The following is a 24,414-nucleotide window of genomic DNA, read 5'->3' as shown; positions in this document are numbered from 1 at the left end:
GTCGACGGATAATTCAAAGGCAGTTTTAATGCGAATTAGGGAAATAGGGCAGCAAAAGATCATCAACTCTGGCCCTCGAATCCAAATCCAGCCCTTGTTTTCCTCTCTCCCGGGTAATTAGACCTACTGATGGCCAGATTGTCTTCACACCTGACTTGCAGAACATGGATGTTGTTTTCACATAACCATTTCTATGTGGATTTTGATGTATGTTTGGAGTTATTGCCCTGCTGGACAATCTACCAACGACTCAGCTTCCTGAGACAACCAGATTTCCTGGCAAAATTTCCTGGTACTCTGTTTAATTAATTGTGTCATTGTTCTGAAATAGTGCCCCTGCTCCACTGGCAGTAAAATGACTCCAAAACCTCAATGACCCACCAACATATTTGACAGTAGGTATGAGGTGTTTCTCCCTGTATGCATTCCTCTTTTGCTGCCAAACATGTTGATGGTGTTAGTCTCATCTAACTCTCTTTGAGCCATACGTCCAATGAGGTAGCAAACTCCAGATGCTTGCTTATTGTGCTCAGTAAGGGCTGTCTTCATACCACCTTTACAAAGAGTGGTTCTGGAGGTGCCATTTTGAGGCTCTTGGTTCTATGGTTCTTTTTGAGGTTATTTTTGGCCTCCCTCATCATCTTCTTCACGGTCCATGGGGTCCTCTTCTTAGCAAGTTTGCAACCATTCCACGTTTTACATTTTTTATTATTGCCCTAATGGTGTTAAGTGGTATGTTTAAACATTTATGTATTTTTTGTACCCATTACCAGACTTGTGAAGGTCAATTACCATCTGTCTCTTTTGAATTGACAGTTCTTTGGCTTTTCCAAGGCTAATGGGGGGAATTTGCATGCTTGTTACTCATTTTATACTGTAGAAAAACAGGAAGTGATGGAATGAGACAATTTAGTTGATCTCAGGCTAAAGGAACTATATTAAGTCAAATGTTATTGGCAACTTAATTTAGATTTTATTTACGTATATGGTTCTCCCATATGTTTGAACATAACAGATTATTTTCTGTGTTATTTATTATATGCAGCTGTTTTCTTTATTTCCATCAAGGATGCTAATAATTCCAGAGCTGAATTGATATGCGAACTGTAGAACTGTAGAGGATGTAGAAATAATCAGATTATTATTTTTATTTTTTTTTATTAATTAATTTTTTAATCTTTTTGAATGTTTTCAGCCTTACAAACCTCGAAACATGAATGGTTTTAAGCGTAATTGGATTCAGAGGTAAATATTTATTATAATAATAATATATCTTGCAAAAATGCAGTTGACCTTAAAGGGAATGGAAGATGACATTCTGATTTGTTTATCGTATGTTACGCCTGAGGCACTATTAGTTAAGACATTCAGTCCAGTCCTTCTGAACCTTGAGTACGACTTTGTGCTTGAACTATCCACCCTGAAATAAGCCTGACCACGCCCTAAGCGGCCTTGCGTGCTGAGCTATAGACTTTGCAAAAAGACTACAAAAATAGAGCCCACAATGTTCCATGTCCAATGTTCCATGTTGAAGAGTTCCTATAAAAACGTTTATCAGCGTTCAAAGTTGCTTTATTGCACTTGAACTGGTACAGTACGCTTGTACAAGCATCAACACAATACAACCTTGCCTCAATTAAATCAATTTTCCCTTTTATTTTTATATCAAGGTGCACACCCAACTAAAACTGCTTAAAAACAGAAATACAACACTATCAAAATAAGAACCTTCATCTTGGCTATTGATTAAAAAAAACCTAATATAAATAATTAAAAGATATCATCTCAAACCAGAAAAAAAGAAAAAAAGAAATGGGGCACAGCTGAACTGAAAAGAATACATTTATGCTGCAAAGCTGCAAAAATGAATTATGTTAAACAACTTCTCATTATACTCGATTCTCCAGTGATCTTATGCCACCGAACACAGACCTTTATGAAATTGTGGATGCTATAGTGACACATCATACCCTGGTTATTCAGATATGGCCTACATGTCCACTCTTATTTTTTATTTTTGGGATTAAACTTCAGGTTGTATGAGTTACTGTTAAACATAGACACAAGATGTTTGGGCCATTATGCTAAGAACTGCTGTAACAGGGAGATATCTCAATTACGTCCTTCAGTCTACTTTAAATTTAGGTAAAGCCTAATTTAGCCTTTTACCTAAAATGGCCCCACAAGTCATCTTGAGAAATGGCACGCAAAGGTTTTGTGGATGGTATACTGCAGATTATGTTGACTGATCAATGCATAGGAAAAAAAGTAATTACATTTAATTGCTTTGCAGAACTTTCAATATTAATATGATTACAGTTTGAAAAAAAAAAAAAAAAAAAAACACTGTAAGAGCAATCCTACTTTAAATGTGTAACCAAAGACATTTTCCATTGACCAGATGCATCTGATCGAATTGCCCCTTAATGTGCGTGGTAATTTTTTGCAGTTGTAAATGCATCGTACGGTATACTTAATGATATTAGCATCATTTACACACTGTCCAACCTTCGCAATGGTTAGCATGCAACACAACTGACTGGAGGGTCTAGACTGAAACCAATGTCAAAACTACCATAGCCCGACATGGCAGCAGCTCCAGTGCATCCCAGTTCCTGGTTAAGAGGGAACAAGAATGAAATAATGCTGAGACTTGTTGACATTCATTCTCTCTTTACATGTAAAGGTGTTAAAAACAGAATACCAAAGAATACCATTCTCATGCACCAATTGTGACAGAAGGCCTGTGATTTAGCAGTTTGATTCACGCAATATTTCAGTCGTCAGTATCATTTTTGCAAGTTTCACAAAACTGTCTTCTAAAACCTAGTAGCGTTAACATGAGAAGAGATTGATTGGACAGACACTTGCTTGGTTATCAGCAGTCACCAGTGATTGGCTACTGTGCATTCATGTTTCTTTACAGGAGAGCTTCCACTTGCATAGAATAAGGTGACAGAGACAGAGAAAATCGTTTTAGATTTTTAAAAATTACTTGGTTGACAGTGGTACAAACACTTTTTTAATGTCTCAGCAGACACTTATTAGAATGCAACGGGCAGAAAAAATGTCAGTATTTCAACAGAACCGTCAGCATTATAATAAAAATGTCTGCTTCAAACTGCATTGTGTAGATTTCAGCCACAGGGCCCCTTTCAACCAACATCAAGAACCTCACTCTTCAAATATAATACAACACTGGTCACCTTCCCCTTGCAACAAATACCCATTTTCATCTTTTTCAATGATTGAGCATATCCCAAAAAATTAATTCCATGAGTAAAAGTGGAAAGAAAAGCGTTACACTTTGTCCCTCATCCCCAAGTTTAAAACAACGGTGTGCTGCAGGTTTGTGAATGCGCGTGTAGTGTAGATCAGTGCAATTGGATTCACTCAGTGTCACACAGAAATGAAAGATCTTTTTCTAGATCTGATAAATTCGTCCCAGTTGAAATTCGACTGTTTCATGCAGGACCCGTCCACTGCGTTGCAGGCGTAGCCGGCAGGGCAGCAGTGCTTCATATCCCTACAGCACACGGCCTGGAGAGAGGGAAAGAGAAGTTGATAAATGTACAAGAGCATCAAAATGTCTATCAGTCCTATTAAGAGTGGGATACGAATACAAGTATATAAATTGTAAAGGCAAATGCAGACCATTAAATGCTCACTTTTTTACAGTATATAACAAGGAGCTTTGATGCACTTTCTCCCCGTGTCTGCATGGGTTTCCTCCAGGAACTCAGACTTCCTCCCACAGTCTGACACATACAGGTTAGGTTAATTGGAGAGTCTAAATCAGGGCTCACCAACCCTGTTCCTGGAGATCTACCATCCTGTAAGTTTTCACTTCAACCCTAATTTGGCCCACCTGATTCTTCCAAGTAGCAGATGAGTTCTCTAGCTGTTGAATGAGGTGTGCTGTGGTTATGGTTGGAGTGAAAACCTACAGGACGGTAGACCTCCAGGAACAGGGTTGGTGAGCCCTGGTCCAAATAGTTTCTAGGTATGAGTGTGTGAGTGAATAGTGTCCTGTGATAGACTGGTGACCTGTCCAGGCTGTTATCCTGCCTTGCGCCCCCTCCATGACCCTGACCATTATACCCTGAATATTAAGCAGGTATGCATAATGGATGAATAGATGGAAGAAGCTTAGTTTGGAAGAATAATTCAGTTAAGTAGCTAAGGAAATATTCACCCACAGAGAAAACTACAAAATCTGCATTGGAGTTCTCAGTGACTTATGAACTTATGAAATCCATCCTATGTACTTGCGAGATGGTCAGGTATACTGGCCCTCATCTATCGATAATTTTTTTGTGCCAGTGCCATGTCCCTATCCATTCACCTTTGACCCTGCTTTGCCAATCATTATGAAAGGCAACGATTTTCTCTGCAAAGCCAGACGGACAATTCTGGTCAAGCTGATACACCACAACCACCTTTCCTCTGCATTGCCCACAACTGGAGTTTCAGCACATGCCCGAGGAGCAAGTCATGCTTCCTGGAATACTGCCAATGCTTCAGAACTTCACCATGCTGGACTCATCTTACACATCAAGTGACGGTAGCGTGCTCCTTTGCACATCTCGCATAAGCCGTTAGGCAGCTTGCGGACTCACAGCTTGTTCACAAGTCGATCATCAGCCTGAGGCATTTCTTATTTAGCCCGACAAAGAAAATGAACATACAAATACCAACAGGCCAGCCTGGTTCACAGCTCTACAGTGAAACTGGGGGAAAAGGGCTGAACCAGACCTGGGAGAAATAAGTCAGGGGAGGTCAATTTATTGTACCTTGACTGAGGGGCAGCAAGCCCAGGTGGTGGCAGAAGTCCTACAGCATGTCTCGGTTTTTGGACAGCGATACTTTCCATCGCATTCTACTTCATCCCCCTCTGGGGTCGGCTCAGTTGTAGGCCCTGGGGTCGGCTCAGTTGTAGGCCCTGGGGTCGGCTCGGTTGTAGGCTCCGGTGTAGGCTTCAGGGTAAGCCTTGGGGTAGTCTCTGTAGTCGGCCCTGGGGTAGTCTCTAGGGCAGGCTCCGGGGTAGGCTCCTGCTCCATTGAATACACCTGGAACAGGGATACGCTCTGAAATACCCTCCCCCCCTTCCTTTCGCAGGTTCCTGACGTCATGTTGCAGGTGTATCCCTGGGGACAGCAGTGCAAGTGGTCTGAGCAGCAGACGGCCTGAAAGGAGAGCAGAACACGGGACAGTGAACGGAAGGACTCGCCCTTATCCAGCTCTGTGTGCAAAAGTGACAGCATAATGTTCAGAATTAATTTTCAATCGGTAAAAATGATTCACCTTATCACCCTTTTCTCTGCAAAAAAAAAAATATATATATATATAATAATAATATACTGCAAGTGACAAGATAATTACAATTAAATACTTTTTATAATTACATATACAATTTCTCTTTGTAACGTATTGCAATGAGGACCATGATCCTACACTTGAAATGGGCCGTGGTTCTGAAAGACTTGAGAAGGTAACACACCGTTTTCTTCCAGCTGTACTTTTATTCAATTCTTGGTCATGCACCCACTGAAATCGACTGATGTTACTTGCCCACTTACCCGCATTTTACACTGCATGCAGCACCGTGTAGCACATTCGCAATACCCAAAACACTGTAATTTGAAAGGTAGTAGATTTTGTGCATTTACACCAGATGCAGGTGCAGTACATTGTCTGATGCAGCAGAATCTGACTGATGCGTTGTTTTATGCTACTGGTCTATTTTTGCGGTTTGCTGTAGCACACAATGAAGTGTTTAAACACACGCATTCGTTTGAAAATGTTGTGTACACATGATCGGATAACGATCATTGAATGATCCCACCACTGGCTATTTAAGCTTTTTCTTCTTATGGCAGGAAAAATAAAAAATAAAATATGAACATTGAAAATGCACCTTTCCAGTCTCATATGATGGGGGGCTGGTTGAATTTGAAAATGAAAATAGAAACTGAAGTGAATGCACTTGGAAATGTAGAAGGCTTAACCGTGGCATATAAATAACTGTTGCCCTCAGCCAGTTTGATTATCCATTGTGGCCAATTCTCAGGTTTCAGGAAGCTGAATGCCTATCAGTTGCATTATTTGACAGGTCTAAAATATCACATTTTCAAAGGCAATCGTTAATATCCAATGGGTAGGACTATTCTGAAAGTCGATTAGTCTGAAGGTTGTTATTATTGTCATTGAGCAACAATTGGTTTTAGACAACTGTACTTTATCAAACCACCTGTATTTAACCCTTTCAGTCCCAAACCAAATATGAAGTGTCTCTACCAAAATCCCAAACCCCAAGGGGTTTTGACTTTAGTAGAGAAAATTGAGAAAGTTGAGAATTAGTCACCAATAACATAATCACATCAATCACTAATTTTGTCAACAAGTGGTTACAGTGCAGGTAAAGTGCAGTCTGTCAGCATTTGTCAATGTCAGGAAGGCATGGATGTGTTAATAACTACTGTCTGCAGAAGACTTCAAACAAAACTACACTGGCTACACTGCAAGATGCAAACCACTAGTCAGCCACAAAAACAGGATAGCCAGGTTACAATTTGCCAAGAAGTACCTAAAAGAATCTGCAGAGTTATGGAAAAAGGTCTTGAAGACAGATGAGACCAAGATTGACTTGTATTAGAGTGATAAGTGCAAATTGTGGAGGGCAAAAGGAACTGCTCAAGATTCAAAGCACCCCCTCATCTGTGAAACATGGTGGTGGGGGTGTCCTGGTTTGAGCATGTAGGCTGCCACAGATGCTGGCTCATTTATCTTCATTGATCATTTACCTGCTGATGGCAGAAGCAGAATGAATTCTGTAGTGCACCAAAGCAACCTTTTTGCCTATGTTCAATAACAATAACGGTGCTTTATCCCACAGCAAGACAATGATCCCAAACCTACACCAGTGCTCTCTTTGTAATTAATTACGTTCCAAACAGTTTGTTTTGGTACTGAAAGCCTATTGTTTGGCCTTGGACTGTTTTTTCTTATTCCTCAGCCTTATAAATGGCACAACTCTTGTCCCCAGGTTGACAAACACCAATAACAGACTCCAAAGGCAATCAAAGGGCTAGAATCTAGACTAGATACTGAAAGCTCTCCACCTGCACTAAGGAAATGATTGAACACACCTGACTAATTAATCAAACACCTGTGAAGCCATTTGTCCCAAATATTATGGTGCCCTGAAATGAGGGCGTATGTATATACAGGGGCGTAATTCCTATAGATGTAGATACCCTCAAATGAAACCAGGCAGACTTCACTTTAACCTCATATTCATTATTTAATTTATTATTCATTATTTCATAAATCCAGTGGGCTGAGGTAGAGCCAAAACAGGAGAATAATTATGGAAATAATTACAGACTGCACTGTATATGGTCAAGTGCTTTAATCTTTCATAAAATCCTGTATTTATATTTTGACTCTTATTAGCCTATTTGGTATGAAAGCTGTTCAGATATTGTAGCTATTTGGCTAAATGATGTCCCTTTGAGTCATGTAGAAATACATAAAAATTATCATGACATCACTGATGAATCCACAATAGGTATAACTAGTCTGTAATAGTTATTTTTAAGATGCATTACTTGTTCATTACTTTTCATGTTGTTAGTCAGTCATTCTGACCGGAGCTGAAGTACATTACCCTGTTTAGAACGTACCAAAGTATTGTTACAGAAGTGCAGGCATAAATTGTTACAAAGAGTGGCTTGAATATTGAATTCAGCATATCATTGTTCAATAATAATTTGCTTCTACATAATGAACGTGGCAGAGTTCTCACAGAAGAGAGATTACTCATCACAGTACCACAACCGGTGTCAACTGTGGCCTCAGTTTGTGGTCACCGTCTTATCATGAGCTGGCTGTATCGTCCCATTCATATCTGCTCCATATAATACTTTACGTAGTGAAATGGCCAGACATATTTGACTATATCCTGAATTGACTTTTTAATATAGCCTTTTTATCCAAAGTGCTTTACAATTAATGGCTCTCATTCACACACACCTACACCTACACACACACACACACACACACCCACACACACACACACACACACGGTGATAGGCTGCCATGCAAGGCACCAACCAGCTCGTCAGGAGCTATTGTGGGTCAGGCATCTTACACAAGACACTTCGACACACCCAGGACGGGGGATCGAATCGGCAACCTATTTGCTCAGAGTGCGCTTGAAGTGCTCGCTGTGAGCGGATGGATGAGTCCACCATGTGCTACGTACCTTGACCAGTGGACAGCAGCCCCAGTCCCCTGAGGGAAGCAGGCAGCACGTGGTGCCTGCAGCACAGCTCTTCTCAGCATCGCACTTCACGTCCGTGGGTGCGGCGGGGCCACCAAGGGCCTCCTCCTTTCGGTACCAGGGAATCACGACGCTCCCTCGTTGGCAAGACGTACGGGCCACGTGGCACTCGTAACCCTCGGGACAGCAGTGGTCTCCGTCAGCGCAGCAAACTGCCTGAAAAGCAAACGCAGAAAAAATGCGCCGTATTCACGCACACGCCAACGAACGTGGCCAGGGACAGGGAGGGCAAACCGAGAGCAGCAGGAGGCTAAAGGCCTCGTTAAAGGCCCATCCACACCAAGAACGATAGCTATGACTACAACTATAAATATGTTCTTTTGAACTCAAGTGGAGTCCACACCACAAAAAAAAAAAGACAATAACAAATGATATTGCTGGTATCACTTTCAGATTTTTTCCAGCTACATGAAACACTGACGATAAAATGCTGTGACAGCCAATGAAAATCCAACAGAATTCATCGGGCGTCATGTGCAAAATGGCAGATAACATAGCCAAGAGACTATTTACAGAACGCTATTGCTCACATTGTTATCATCATAGTTATTATTAATAATGCACGTTATTGTGGTGCCGAACGGTCGCAATCTTTGGTCTTTACATTTGGCAAAGGGCAACAGCCCCACTTCCTCATCTTGTCCATGTAGCAGCAAGTGGTGTCCCTTGGGCAGGTAGTCTGGGAATCGCACTGCTGGCTGTGTGGTGGAGAGGATGGAGCCGGGCCTTGGGTCTGCTCTGCCATCAGGGCCGGCTGCTTGCTGGCCCAGGGGAGGCTGGCCCCGCCCGGCCTGACACACGTCTGCTGGACGACGTCACACTTGTATCCCCCGGGGCAGCAGTGCTCGTGGTCGTCGCAGCACACAGCCTGCAGGGGAAGCATTTCACAAAAAGAAAACGGGGATGATTTCTCAGGGCACGTGGCTACGGGTCACTTCAATCATATCTGAATAGATCATGTCTGCTAGGAACTGCTCAAAGACGCTATTATCTGTGAAGTCTGATAAGACCTGGCTCTATAACATTGGGTCTCACTCCTGGTCCTGGAGAGCTGCAGAGGGTATGTTGGTTTTTGTTTCTGCCTTCTGCAACCAATTCAGATACAAGAAACCAGGTGAGGCGAGTTAATTGATCCATTTAAAGTGCAGAATTAGACACTTGTACCGAGTAACAACAAAAGGCAGCACCCCCGGCAGCTCTCCAGGACCAGGAATGAGATCCACTGTTCTAGAATATTCCGGCATCCCTAGGCCTGCCTTTACCTTCGGCAGGGGGCAGCAGGCCCATATTCCTTCTTCTGTCTTGCAGCAGGTGCTCCCGATTGGGCAGGCGTAGCTGGGGTCACACGTGATGTTCTTCACCTCCGCAGGCGACTGGGCGTCTGTCCGTCCGTCGGGCATCTCAGAGACGGCAGGGACCTTCTCCAGCCAGGGTGTGGAGCCCGATGGGTCGTCGCACGTTTGGGCTGCCAGGTTACAGACAGTGTTCTCGGGGCAACAGTGAATGTGGTCCTCGCAGCACACGGCCTGAGAGGAGGGAACACGTACACTCAGTCACCACTATATTAGGCAATGCAAATATCTAACCAGACACGCAAGTAACTGTGGCGTTATATGGCAGCAACACGATGCATAAAAGCATGCAGACATGGTCAAGTGGTTTAGTCATTGCAGAGACCACACACTCTGCTAGTGCCAAATCCCTCTCCTCAGTCCTCAGCTTCCTCAACCTGTCGGACAGTCAACCATGAGATTCTGCTCGTTGACTGGGATGGGTGTTACAGGATCTGCACTACCAGGTGACTTGGAGGAGCCCAGTCTCTGACCCTCGGCCCCCAACTGGTTTCTGGATAGCCTCCTCTTCTCCATGTCTCTTGGTTCTGTTAACTCTTCCCGTGGCTTTTCTTACCAATCTTATGCCAATGACACCCAGCTCTTTCCTTCCTTCCCTCCTGACCACAAGCTGAACATTCCAATGCTGATGCTGACCACCACTGATAAGTGAAATAAATTCCAAAAAACATACTCTTCAAATGGTTAAACGGTCAGATTTGCTCGTGTGAATGATCACTTCCAAGACAAATCACAAATTGTAATTCCATTCAAAAGTTAAAGAAACATGAAATGACTGAAACTGATTATCTCAGCGGCCATCAAAACAGATTAACAACTTCTACAAAGCCACATATCAGAGAATAAAAACTAAAAAAAGCAAACAACCAAACAAACAGCAGCAATTTCCCTCAAAGACATGACAGACATCACATGACAATGCCCCTCCACCCATCCTCCCATCCTCTCCCTGACGTTTTCCACCTTAGGCAGCGGACAGCACGCCCACTTTCCAGAGGCGTCCTTGCAGCAAGTGGCCTTGCCAGCGCAGGTGGTGGTGGGGTCACATTCCTGCTTCATAGTTTGGCCCGAGGTCCAGCTGAAGGCGGGAACTTTCTCCAGCCAGGCGGTGGAGCCCAAGGGGTCATCGCAGGTTTCGGCAGCCAGGTTACAGACCGTTCCCTGGGGGCAGCAGTGCTCATGGTCCTCACAGCAGACGGCCTGGGGAGGACCACCCAATCGAATGCTGTCACTCTGCTTAATGGCTCTAATGGGACGCATTTCATTTTCTTCTAGTCATTTCTTTTTTTTAAAGATATGATTTAAAGATTCATACACTTCCTTTTATTCAGTGATTTAAAGGAGCAGTTCACCCAAAAATGAAATGAAAGTATGTTTCCACTTACCCAGAGTGCCATCTATCCATCCACATAGTTTTGCTGAGATCGGATGAATTTTTCAGAATTAAGCTTTTTTTAGTGCAGTACGCTGTGATATAATGGACCTCTATGGACCTCTTTATTTTTGGTAATGAATCTGCCAACAATGTACATTCGAAAAAGTCAACCGCAACGTCCCTTTCCAAATATAATGCCACAGGTTACTCTGAAACATCAACAGAGCACACAAATGCACATTTTAATCCAGAACCATTTCTTCTGTGAGCAGAAGTTTATCTGCTGAAGCACACCAGTATTCTGAGGCAAAGCGTCCATGTCTTCTTCATAGTCCGACATTGCGAGCTAAACGAGTTCCTATATTGTCTTGGTTTTTTTGCTAACTAAAGTTCACAGCTGGCTAACATGCACACTGTCAATATGCAAGCAAACCGCAGCAAATGGCAAATTTACACTGTGCCCCAGAAAACCGCTGTGCAAGATTAAACTGCATTTTTCAGTTCTGTTGATGTTCGCAAGTAACTGTGCCATTATATATGGAAAGAGACATTGCTGTTGACTTTTTCAAATGTAAATTTCTGGCAGGTTCTTCACCAGATATAAAAAAAGGTCCATTATATCATGGTAAAGTGAATCTAAAAAGGTTGTCAAATCTAGAAAATTTGTCATCTCAGCGAAACCTTCTGGATGTAATATAAATTGTTCATACTCTGGGTAAGTGGAAGCATACTTTAATTTCATTTTTTGGTCAACTTAAAAATTTCTTCACACAAACATTTGGCACTCATCTGTATGATGCAAAGTAATTTTCCAGAAGCCCACAAAAAACAAGCACATCTCATTACTATATTTTAAAAGACTTGTTTTAAACCCTCAATTACTTAACACTGTTTTAGTTTATGTATCCTATCATGTTGGTTGTTTTATTGTTGTTTTTATATACTTTTTTATACTGTCTTAGCCCCGTCTTGGGAAGGTCTCACTTGTAAAGGAGGTTTTAATCTCAATGTGACTTCCTAGTCATATAAAAAAATTAAAATAAAATTAAAATAAAACCCCGGGCCCTGAGGAGATGGAAGAAGCAGGAGGGCAAGCAGAGGAACTTGATTGCCACGGCAACAGAAGCTGCTTGGAATTTTCTCTTTGCACTTCCTCGAAAACAAAATATGAGACATTAAAGCTACTTTAAATCAAGTAAATACCTGCAACTCACTAACAGAATACATACACTGATGAGCCAAAACATTATGACCACTCACAGACTGATTGTCTCATAACAACGACGCATGCCAAGGTTGGGGATATATTGCACGGTAAGCAAACAGTTGGTTTTCGTGGTCTGCGTGTTGGATGTGGGAGAAATAGGCATGGGTAAAGACCTGAGTTACTTTGACAAGGGCCAAATAGTTATGGCCAGACAACTGGTTCGAAGTATCTCTGAAACAGTAAAGCTTGTGGGGTGCTCCTGGTCAGCAGTGGTGAGTACCTTCCGACAGCGAAAGGGTGTTGGGCACCTACGGCTCATCGATGCGCAAGGGCAACAAAGGCTATGCAATCTGGTATGAAATGACAATAGGGCTACTGTGGCACAAGTTGCTGAAATTTTTGATGGTGGTTATGGGGGTAATGTGTCACAACACACACTGCCTCACACCCTGCCGTGAATGGTGCCACCCCTGTCCACTGCTGCGAGCACATACAATGGGCACGTGAGCTTTTGAATCACGTTACATACAGGGAAAATGATGGGGCAGGGCAGGTCACGATTCATAGTCTCATTAGGTAAGCTCAACTGGACCTTGGAGCAATGGAAGAAGGCTGCCTGGTCCAATGAGTCCTGTTTTCTTTTACGTCATATTGACGACTCTGGAAAACCCGGGGTCTGGGCATTCATGTGGACCAGTGGAGGCTGGTGACTTCCAGAATTGAGGAGGCCATTTTTTTCCGCTTGCTCACTTCACTCGCGATGGAATGTTCCCTGTTCTCTTATCTGTCTTTGTGCTGGCCAAAGGCATACTATTTGGAGTGTAAGCTACAGTCAGAAAGTTCTGGCTGATGAAATTCATTGTGCAGAGCTTAGCCTTGTGCCTTCCTGAAGAAATGACATTGCTGTAAGTCTATGAGCCTGCCTGATAATTAAGCTGAGAAATGACATTTGGATGTAATATAAATGCCAAGTGAACATGTGTAAAAGGCAGGAATTTTAATTATGTAGTTAAAAACAATTTTGTTTAGCTTACATTTTTCATTCTTCTACAGCTTCAACATGTAATCACCAATTTAATCAAGTTTAGCATATAAAAAAGATAAGATAACACTTTCTTTATCATATGTAGTTTTATTCAATATATTTAATATAAAATATGTAAAAATATGGTTCCAGTTGGCTTTATCTAACGTTAACGTTATCCACTAGAGGGCAGCACTCTATTCGTATTTAGAGTGAATTTCCTCACAGAGCAACAATTCGGTAATTTGATATGGAAGATTATTAAATTGACTTGTAATAAAACGAAATGGACTACATTAAAAATAAAACTGTTCAATAAATCCCAAATGGTGTCTAACATGACCTATTGAATGTCATTCTCACTCCCTAGTATCTGGAATCTGCATATCTCCAGCTCAAGATCTCAAATTGCGCTAGAATCTCGCCGACTTCCGAGGTAGTTTTAAGCAAAAGTGTTTGGCCAAATGAGCTATATGGAGCCAGGGATGATAGCCAGGGGTGTTCTCTAAATTTCCTGAAAAGCACAAGTTGATAGGACACTCGTAGCCACTATGGCGAGTGTTTGTTTGACTGAAGTGACTAGCGAATTCTCAAAATGGCTTCTGTGTTGAATAGGAAAGGAAAGGATAGTTGATTCCAAATGAACCAGTAGCATGTGATTGGACGAACAAAATGTCAATCTTTCAGCCCTGGACACAATGCATGGTGAGGCCAGGCCTCCGTTGCCCACCCATTTTCAGTGATCTGGCCAATCACATATTGGCATGAAAAAAAATGCATTACATTGACTTCTATGAAAAGCGAATTTCCTAGGGGAGGCCTGGCCTCCCTTAATACAAACTGATAGGGAAATCTGGCCTGTTGCTTTACAATTGCAATATTGGGTTTTAGCCATGGGAAAATTTAGATTTATGAACAAAACTAAAATAATATGAATATAAAAAATAAAAAAATATGTTTTTTGATAAAATAAATAAATAAAATAAATATATTTATTGTTTTTTTTAAATCTCTCTCTTCTCTCAAATTATTGGGGAGGCCAGGCCTCCTCCACCTCTATGGAGGAGCCTCCACTGATGTGGACGTCAATGACATGTGCCACCATCCTAAGCATCACTGCGGACCAGGTACACCCCTTCATGGCAACGGTGTTCCCCGATAGCAGTGGCCTCTTTCAGCAGGACAATGTGCCCTGCCACACAGCATAAATTGTTCAGGAATGGTTTGAAGAACATGACAAAAAGTTCAAGGTGTTCTCCAGATCACAATCCGATCGAGCGTCGGTGGGATGTGCTTGAACAAAAGTCTGATCCAATGCGGCTCCACCTCGCATAATGTTTACGGTCATAATGTTTTGGCTAATCGGTGTATCATTTCTAGTGTAACATTTCTAGAGTTACTGTTCCATAACACTGATTTATGCACTTGTCTGCTCAATGTAGGGCATTGTGGAAAAGGGCGTCAGCCAGTAATGTAATGCATCATAAGACATAAAAAGAAAGATTTCTTTTGTGATGAGATATGTTAAAATGACAGCGCTTGCAGGACAGGGCGGTGAGTGTTGTTCTGGAAACGATAGCAGCTACTGCAAATCAGGAAATGACATGTACCTTAGGCAGGGGACAGCATGCCCATTGTCCTGATGCAATTTTACAGCAGGTGCAGCCATCAGGACAGGACACGGATTCATCGCACCGAACATCGGTGCCTGGAAGATACAGCGTAATCAGATGCTTTGGTTATACCCACATGAGCTTAAGCAAAGGCCACAAGTTTGCGCTTTCATTCACGGCTATCAAACAAACCTTTCATGCTGCACTGTCTATAATATACGCCATTTCTATTTGCATGACAAGATACACCTTTATCCAGGGCAAGATAGCATATTAATTTGTAGAGGCAGATATTTACTGAAACAATACAGGTTATCCATTCAGGCTTGGACCTGTTGCCTGCTTGCAAAGTCAAATTCCATGCAGTTAATTCCATGGGGTCAATATCCAGGGCCAGACTGAATACGATCATAAGAAAAGCTTGTAACCTGTGCTCTCTACAGGAGGGAGCGGCACGCCAGGTATCTTCGTAGCCCAGGTGATGTTCCCACTAGCCCCAACACACATGCTATGGACCAGGTCACACGTGGTGTCCTCCGGGCAGCAATGGAGATGGTCCACACAGCAAACCGCCTGGGGAGGAGCTACGACTGTCACTCTGTCCCACTGCCCAATCACCAGTCATTAACGCAGACTTCCACAAATTCATGTACTGCGTATTCTTAAAAAAAACCCAAGTGTTAGCCCAAAATCTCGAGATATAGTTCATTAAAGGCTACGCACGTCTAAATTTGATCTTAGCCAATCTCTACTGCATCAAAGGACATATCCGCATCACTGTTACAAGAAAAGGAAGAAAAAATTATGCATCTGAACAATATTGGCTTTCAAAGACATGTAAAAAAGGCCATGAAAGCTTCACTCACTTGAAGCATTGGGCAGCAGCCGTAGCTCCCGTTGTTCAGCATACAGCAGGTTGTTTCATCGGGGCATGTGGTCACATGGTCCAGACATTCTACTGAATACCCTTAAAAAAACAAAACAGTGAAATCAAACCAGGCACCCGGACATGCAGGGCGTTCAGAGAAACTGTCAGGTGAAGAGCCATGAGGCTCGAAACGTTACTTTGTGGTATGAATTCATTAACGTTATACGGAAGCTTATACAGCGTGCGGACTCTTTAGTTTCAGTCCGGTCTGGTTGCTCAGTTTGCCACCGGACCGAGACTCGGGATGTGCAGGGTAGTTTCTGCGATTCTTTCAGAGGAACTCGGCGTGGACGTGAAACCTCACCATCGCGGGGCGGGGCAGGCGGACGCTCTTCCTGTCGGCATGTGCCGTGCTCCAGGTCGCACCTGGTGCCGGCCGGGCAGCAGTGCAGCCGGTCAGAGCAGCACAGAGCCTGTGTGCGAACAGCAACGGTCACGTTACTACGCGGCGCACTTTTTTACGCTCCAGAGGCCAGACAGTGCTGCAACACGCTCCCCTCAAACCCAGAACCCTGCTGCTCCACCAGTTCATTCAGCCGCTTAACGGCCCACATGCATATTTATCGTGTTTTTGAGCATTTCATATCATCCTGGAGCTTTCGGTTTGTGTTTCTTACTGAGCAAAGTAGTACATTTGCGATTTTGGTAGAAGTATGCATATATTAGGGTCTAACTGCTATTTTTTGTAATCTGTTTGTAAAACGATTTTTACATTACATTAATGGCATTTTGCAGACGCTCTTGTCCAGAGCGACGTACAGTTGATTTGACTAAGCAGGAGACAATCCTCCCCTGGAGCAATGCAGGGTTAAGGGCCTTGCGCAAGTGCCCAACAGCTGTGCAGATTGTGGCTGCCCTACCACGCCCTACCACAATTTCCCACGTGGCATGATATATGGTCTTGCATAATTATGGGATGACGTTGCTGAATGTTAACACAGAAAGCTGACCAGAGGAGGCGGAATTGGGGGAATTGGGCTTGGGGGTCAGGGTAAGGGACTTTTCTAGATTTGACAACCTTTTAAGATTCACTTCACCGTGATATAATGGACCTTTATGGACTTTTCTTTATATCTGGTGAAGGACCTGCCAAAAATATACATTTGGAAAAAGTCAACAGCAAGTCTCTTTCCATATATAATGGCACAGTTACTTGCGAACATCAACAGAACTAAAAAATGCAGTTTAAAAGTTGAATAACCTATGACACTGCTCTTTGAGAATGCTTTGTCTGCATTTTAGACACTAAAACTAGGAAGAAAGCGCTGACACATGTGGGACTTTAAGCTTTCGAACGGTTATACTAACAAAGGCTTTCGAGAACACAGTGAAAGAAAGTACCATTTGGCTGAAATGAAATCGGGAGGATTCTCAACTGCCGGACGTGATTAAACAGAGTGACTTTCTGTAAATTTTGGAAAACGGTGTACACTTTTCAGCTGCGGTCAAAGCCCACTCACGTCTGGGAAGGGGCAGCAGCCATACGATCCACCGGTCTGCGCGCAGCAGGTGGAGTGGTCCGGGCACCTGCTCTTCCCGTCGGGGCAGGTAACCGCCGTAGTGTTCACAGCATCTGAGGGAACAGAGAAACACTAGTCGCTGACTGCTTAATCCCAACCCCACCCCCCGCCAGGGGGTCCGGACTGTGGCCTACCTGCCCGGTCCTCCCACGCCTCACGCCTCCTGGCAGGGAACTTCTCCCACATGGGCACAGGCTTCCCAGAAGGAGGCACGCACTTGGAGTGCTCAAGGTCGCAGATGGTGTCCATGGGACAGCAATGCTCTCGGTCAGCACAGCACACTGCCTGGAGACGGCAATTACAGCACAGATTATAGAGCCTCACACCTTTCAACCAACCGACAGACAGTATCGTTTCCAGACCCGGGTCAAATATTTAATTGTTTTTGATTCAAATACTTTGATTTGTCTTGCCAAGTGCAACTGAGCCAATCAAGAGGGTCAGAAAGTGGGGTTTGCACTTTTAGAGAGTATTTCATTGGTACCAATAGACCAGACAAGTAGAAGAGTAATGGAATCCAAAACAATTATGTATGGTACAAAGTACAGGTAAGGTGACAACTGCACTAAATAACACTGAATCAGTCTTGGGCATTAAAGTATACAGTTTAAAATACCTCAAATATATTTACCCTTACATGTATTTATGGCAGATTGTTCTATGTTCAAGATACTTCAAGTTCCGATTCAATGTAAGACACATCTAAAGCCCAAAGTCTAAAGTAAGCACTGTGTTGCACAAACAGAAAAAAGCAGTTCAAGACTACTGCAACCCAAAAAGGTACATTTTATACAGGGTCTGTGTTTAAATAATGGTTACTGCAAACCAGTCAGTTTGTGCACACCTGATTTAAAACTTGGCAAAACCAGTAATACGGTTTAATGATTAGCCACTTGCAGTTGCCCAGAAATGAGCACACGACATGAAGGATTAAACATTAACACTATGTTCTTTTACATTTAACACCACTCATCCCCAACCTCAGACCATGACGCTACACATACAGTATTTTGAAGCCATGTTTTGAATGACCCATGTCTGAGTGCACAACATGCTTTTTTTAGGCCAGAAAATGGTTATTTTGGGGCAGAAAATGATTTCAGAGCAAAGGTGGCGAGATAAGGGCCCTCTGCCTAACTCTGCACCTTGGGCAGGGGACAGCATCCCCAGCTGCCATCCGGGAGCTGGCAGCAGGTGGTCTCATCCGGACACTCGGACACCTGGTCGGGACAGATGACTGCCTCCACGCGCTCTAGAGGGATGGAGCGAGAGGGTCAGCACAAACCTGCACTTCACACAGGGGCGCAGCACAAACCTGCACTTCACACAGGGGTGCACAAACCTGCACTTCACTTTTCTAAAGGCGTGCACACCTGTACATTTAACCCTGGCTCTAAACAGTAATCAGACAGACGCCTTATCTAAAATGCCAGGAAACAGACCCAGTATTGCAGGGCTGTAAAGGCCAAAAAATATGACATAATAAATAAATAAAGGTTGCTTCCTACAACTTTCTACTACTTCCTACAAATCACCCAATATGGACGTTTATACACTCAAATTAGAGCAGAGAATACTTTTGCATTGAAAGTTCAAGTTGCATTCATTCAATTACTGAAATATGCTCACCTGCACTCCTGGTACAGGAGATCCCATCTTTACTACACTGGTATTCGTTAGGACAGCAGTGCCTTCCATCAAAGCAAGACACACCCTGTCAGAAAAAAAATGTCATCAGACAGCATTTTACCTCAATACCATTTTCTCATCATTGTGTGAGCCTAAAGTGCATAGCTGTGCATGGATACAATGCAATGCTTTGAGGCACAACAGTGAGTTTCACTGATAAATGCACAGAAACCTTATTCAAAGATAGGCTTCTTGAGTCTGTAACTTTGCTTTCGCCAAAGGCATGATTTCCTGCCACTCAACCGTGAGTGTACTTTTTAACTTTTACCTGAGGAAGAGGACAGCAACTGTATTTTCCATTGCGCGTCTTTAGACAGGAGAATTCTCCAGGGCAGCGAGTCTTGTCAGGGCAGATATTATCAAAATCCAAATTCACAGGGACAGCGTGGATCATGGAGAACGACCGCACCGTCTGCCATTACAGGAGAACAGCACATTGCTTACCAACCAAATACTGAGTTACAATCAGGGTTTGGGCCAATTCCATTCCAGTTCTGTCAATCCAGGAAATTACTTCAAATTCAATGAATTCATTTTGATTTATTTCCTCAATTAGCTGAACTGAATGGGACGGACACCACCATAATTATAATATACCGTTTTATGTACTTTGGAAAAAGCAGAAAATTATCTTGACACTTTAGTTGGTTTCAATGGAACTGAAAAATCTATGATAATATTTAATTGATAACAGTACGAGCTAAGCACATGGTCTGTGTGATTAAATGATTTAAAATGCACCCAGGTGGGTTTCACAGCTGGAATGAAATCTTGATTGCACAAAAATGTGGTAGCGACACATAACTTTTGAGTCATATTCCAGGAAGCGAACTAGAGAACACGAGGCAATGCTTGCAAAAAAATTTCATACACACATCTTGAGATTCTCTGTGGCCAACTGATCACAGCTTTAGCCTAAGTTCTCGGCTGGGTTCGATTCCAAACTGTATGCTTTATTCCTGACATTCCCTCCCCTTGTTCAAGTGGGGAATCCACAAAATGCCAGGAAAGTGGGGTTCGCTTCTGAATTATGGGAGCAATTATAGTTCCTTATCAGCAAGAAGGGAAATCCAGTAATGCAATGTTCCATGCATAAAGAAAAGAGGAGCAAATTAGTGCACTTTTGAGGCAATAAGGAGTTTTGAGAGGTTTGGGAATAATTAATGAGCGCTGCTGAGGAATGGGAGGAAGGATTAAAAAGTGAGAATTTAACATTGTCAGACTTTAGGCTACTTTATTTTAATTTTTTGTGTGTTTCTAATCGAAGTTCAAGAAATCCTCACTACTGTTTTATAAGGTGTGGGTGTGTCTTATTAGCAATAAATATAAGTTAGGGTGGTTATTATGAACTATTAATGCAGTGCCAAGGTTACTTGCGCACAGTGCCAAGGTTACTTCCTGTAGAACTTGCGAAGGCGGTTTGGTTATGTTTTGGTTTGTACATCGCCTATCCTCCCATGCAGAGCACCTGTTAAGTTTGCTATTCACACGTCACAAATTTCGATGGGAAATTCCTCTCTCAAGGGAAGACAGCAAGGAAAGGGAATGTGTTAAAATGGAATCAAACCCAACCATAGGCGACAAAGTGTCGGGCAAAGCTGACCAAACACCATCAACAGTTTGATACCTGTGGCAAGTTGAGAAGTTCAGCAGGGACCCTTTCCAGCCACTGCAGGCTGTGGGTTTCATTGAGGCACTTGGCATGCTCTGTATCACAGATCGTGCTTTCATAGCAGCAGTGCAAGTGGTCTTCACAGCACACAGCCTGTGAAAGTGTTCACATTAGACCTGGGTCAAACATGTAATTTTTTTGGATTTAAATAATTTTCTATGCTTTACTGAGCTTGTCTGGTGTATTGGAACAGATGAAATGCTCTCAAAATGTAAATGTCGCATTCTGGTCCTCTTGGTTGGCTCAGTTGCACTAGGCAAGATCAATCAAACACAAAAAAGTATTTGAATCCAAATCAATTACGTATTTGACCCAGGTCAGGTTCACATAGGGGTTTTGTTAAATTATGAATTAGTTATACATCAGATCCATAATGGGTTTAATCTGACTTGGCTTGCAATATTATCAAGGTTCTTATAAAACGTCGTCCACCAAAAAATGATCCATAGGAGAAGGCAAATTAAAGAATATCCAATTGCAGTGGGATACAGAATGGCATTCACCCGATTCATTTGAGCAAATACTTGCGCACAGAACCGGGGTTACATCCTATATAACTTCAGAGGCCGGAGATACAAACTATGAGTTTGTACTTCATTATTCCATGCAGTCTATTGGTGATGCGCAGTGTTGAGTGACTCAACTCACGTTTGGAAGCGGGCAGCAGCCATATTTGTTTGAAGGAGTCTGGCAGCAAGTGCTGCCATCCTTACACACACTAGCGTCAGGACATGTTAGCGCAGAGGTCAGCGCTAGCAAAGTGCACAACACTCCTGCTTTCAGCATCTGAAAAAGAAAGTGAGGAAAGGTCAGGGGAAATTAAGACAAACAGGGAGAAGAGGGAGGGGAAAACCATCTCATCTAACTGATCGACCTACACGTGCAGTGAACAATGAAAATAGTGAAATATGAAATACAAATTCTATTCATTACAAAAGCTGACCAAGTGTGTAGGCTTTTAAAAAGGCAACATATTTCTCCAAGTGGTCTGATGAGGAATGACAGAGGTACAATGAACTGCACTTGCCTAATCTGCTCAGAAATTTTCATTAGAAAATTTAGAGTATATACACAATTGATTAGAGCAGCACATTCCTTGATCACAAATACAGGCTAGCATCCACAGGTAGACATCCTACTAGGACCAAAGAACTTCTTCATAGCAGTTCACTCCTGTCAGGCAGACGTATGTGCACTAAAGCATGAATGTTTAACTAACTTTACAGCCACAGCTAATATCTATAAGCACTACAAGTGCTAGAAATTACATGCACTGCTAATCCCTTCATTATTAGGTGCGATGCCATTTCTGGCCTAAGTGCAAACAAAATGGTTCAATGTAGGCACAGAAGATATTATATATGCCTTTTATTCTTCCTATTGAGAAGACAAAGCATTTTGTTTTTAGGTCAGACCACAGCCAGAATTTCTTATGCAAACTCTTCATTACTAGTACATTTGGTTAAGAATGAATTACACAGAAACTGCAAATTTGATAACGCATGAATAGCCCACTATACACTAAGATATGAGTGGAAACATTTGGTTAGAGTTCATTTCCACTCATAAATAAGATCATGTAGGTTAGAAAAAAAAAGAAAATTATGAAATATATATAAATATATAAATACAACAGAAAAGAAAATTATGCAAGTTCTTACTTTCACCATACCCAAAGACTTCAGCAAAATAATGTAAAGCCTGCATTGCTATGCAGCAAATTAAATACTGATTGTTTAAAATGGACATTCATACCATTTCAGACGAAAAGCAGGAATTTACAATAAGAAAAGTCGAATATATCGTCCCTTCTTTCCAGCAAGACGACCTGTCTTACTGCACATGCTCTTCTTACTTGCACTTGTAAACTGTGTAAGAAAGAAAGAAAACACCTCTCGAGTTTAACTACTTTCCCCTAACAACATCAAACATAGAACATCAAATGAGACTTGTAACCCGTTATAGTGATCCACACTCCCAAATTGAATAACTTCACAAGTTATACAAGTTACACAAGTTACACAAGTTCAGTAATTTAGAAATCTACGCACACATTTAACCAAGGCTATCCTGTGTAATCTTTTCTTTGCAGTTATTTTAGCGGTTAGCTAAATGTAAATACAGGAAATATACATTTGACAGTGTAGTTAGCAAGCAAGCCAGATGGTGAATATTACAATTTGACATTCGAAGTGTACACTAACCTAGCTAGGTGCTACTGGTAACTACTGCTGGTTACCGAAGCACAGCAGATGACATTTAACTGGCTCCATCTAGCAAGCTTGCTTAAACCGTAGACATAGCTAACCCATTTCACTTGGCATACGCCAAACTGTCAAATTAAATGTTATCCTTAATGTTAGTCTTCAAAGTTATGTAGATATAGCTAGCTATTCAAGCAGATTTCTGCTACGTGTGTTGCTCGTCTGAACAAAATATTGTACAACTAGGCTACTGGAGCTAACTACAAGCACGATAGGCAAAGGAAGCGTGCATTTAGCATGCTAACTAATAGATGAATGGACGTGCTACTCATTTCTCTAACCAGGCTAGCAATCTCAGAACAAAGCAAAAACGTTAGCTAACGTTACTAGTTAATCGTGGAACAAATAATTTAATAAAAGAGAGGTTCTTACCTTCGTATAATATTTCAGACCCAACAACGAATCAACCACTTCCTATAGCAAGAAAGTTCAATTTCAACACAAATAATACCTATATTAAACTCCACCCAAATCGAAACTCACTTTTTCTATTGGCGAAGATGTGCTTATCTTGGGTTCTTAGCGCATGAACATGTCACATGACACTGCACCCACATCATATGACTTTTATCTATGAGCTGTAGTGTGAAGCGAGCAACCATTGAATTATACAGTTCAATGCTACACAGCTTATCAATATGGTTTCATATTCTGAGGAATATTTTTAAGAGAGTAGAAGGTTTGGAATTCAATTTTGTTAAAATGTGAGACCAGTAAGCTTCCAATAAAGCAATCAGCTTTCCACAAACAGATGTTAAAATGTTCTGGAAAATAGTATTTACGCAGAATTTTACTCCACACAATGCCACCTTGTGGAATAACATAGTAATTGAAATATCTGGCTAGTCTTCATTTAAATTAGATTGGTATGAGAAACGTATTGTTTTTGTTTTGATATTTGTTTGACAGTTATGGTAATCCCTTTCAATACAATTATTGTTTTAATATAATATAATGTAATATGCTCCTATAGGGAATTTCAATAAACTCTGTTCTCCTCCCTTGCTTATGTTGATTAGTAATGTTATAAAATATGGTAGTGTTTTAACCAATTTACCTCATCTTAAATGTTTTCTATTGAGTTACTTGATAAAAATATATATAATAACAAGCTATGCTGGAATATTATTAGAAGCAGGATTTTTAGTGATCATGTTGTTGATATTCCACCCACATTACATTAAAGCTCTCGATAAATATGTTGTATGGCCAGTTTCTCTCAAAACAAAAGAAACACATTAACAAATCATGACTGGGAATTATCCTATGTCAGAATTTTTAAAGTAAATGTTCAGGCTGCAGTGGACCTATGCACATTATGAAACAACTGATCATTGGCTTTATTATTGCCGGATTACCAGTCAGTTTTGGAAGGAGGTACATACAAACTGTAGTTGGATTTCACAGAAAATCAGTCATTTACCTT

At 41.8% G+C, this 24,414-nt stretch overlaps 1 protein-coding gene across 1 annotated transcript; it reads right to left on the bottom strand.

Moving 5' to 3' along the window:
* Window positions 1-1,631: 1,631 nt before the first annotated feature.
* Window positions 1,632-23,508, bottom strand: grna (granulin a). Its single transcript, XM_061231698.1, has 19 exons — window positions 23,361-23,508; window positions 22,480-22,592; window positions 21,373-21,510; window positions 20,680-20,817; window positions 19,321-19,464; window positions 18,993-19,077; window positions 18,509-18,615; window positions 17,498-17,648; window positions 17,304-17,416; window positions 16,148-16,256; window positions 15,782-15,882; window positions 15,344-15,488; window positions 14,913-15,010; window positions 10,660-10,896; window positions 9,607-9,870; window positions 8,949-9,212; window positions 8,267-8,500; window positions 4,794-5,186; window positions 1,632-3,540 (listed from the first exon to the last, which is right to left on the bottom strand). Exons 2-19 carry the CDS (start codon window positions 22,480-22,482, stop codon window positions 3,400-3,402), a joined length of 2,865 nt encoding a protein of 954 aa, XP_061087682.1. The 5' UTR covers window positions 22,483-22,592; window positions 23,361-23,508; the 3' UTR covers window positions 1,632-3,399.
* Window positions 23,509-24,414: the final 906 nt, after the last annotated feature.

Source organism: Conger conger, chromosome 2 (genome assembly GCF_963514075.1).
Source record: "Conger conger chromosome 2, fConCon1.1, whole genome shotgun sequence".
Classification (NCBI taxonomy): domain Eukaryota; kingdom Metazoa; phylum Chordata; class Actinopteri; order Anguilliformes; family Congridae; genus Conger; species Conger conger.
The sequence above is the reverse complement of the archived record's forward strand: the minus strand, read 5'-3'. Positions and strand labels throughout refer to the sequence as shown.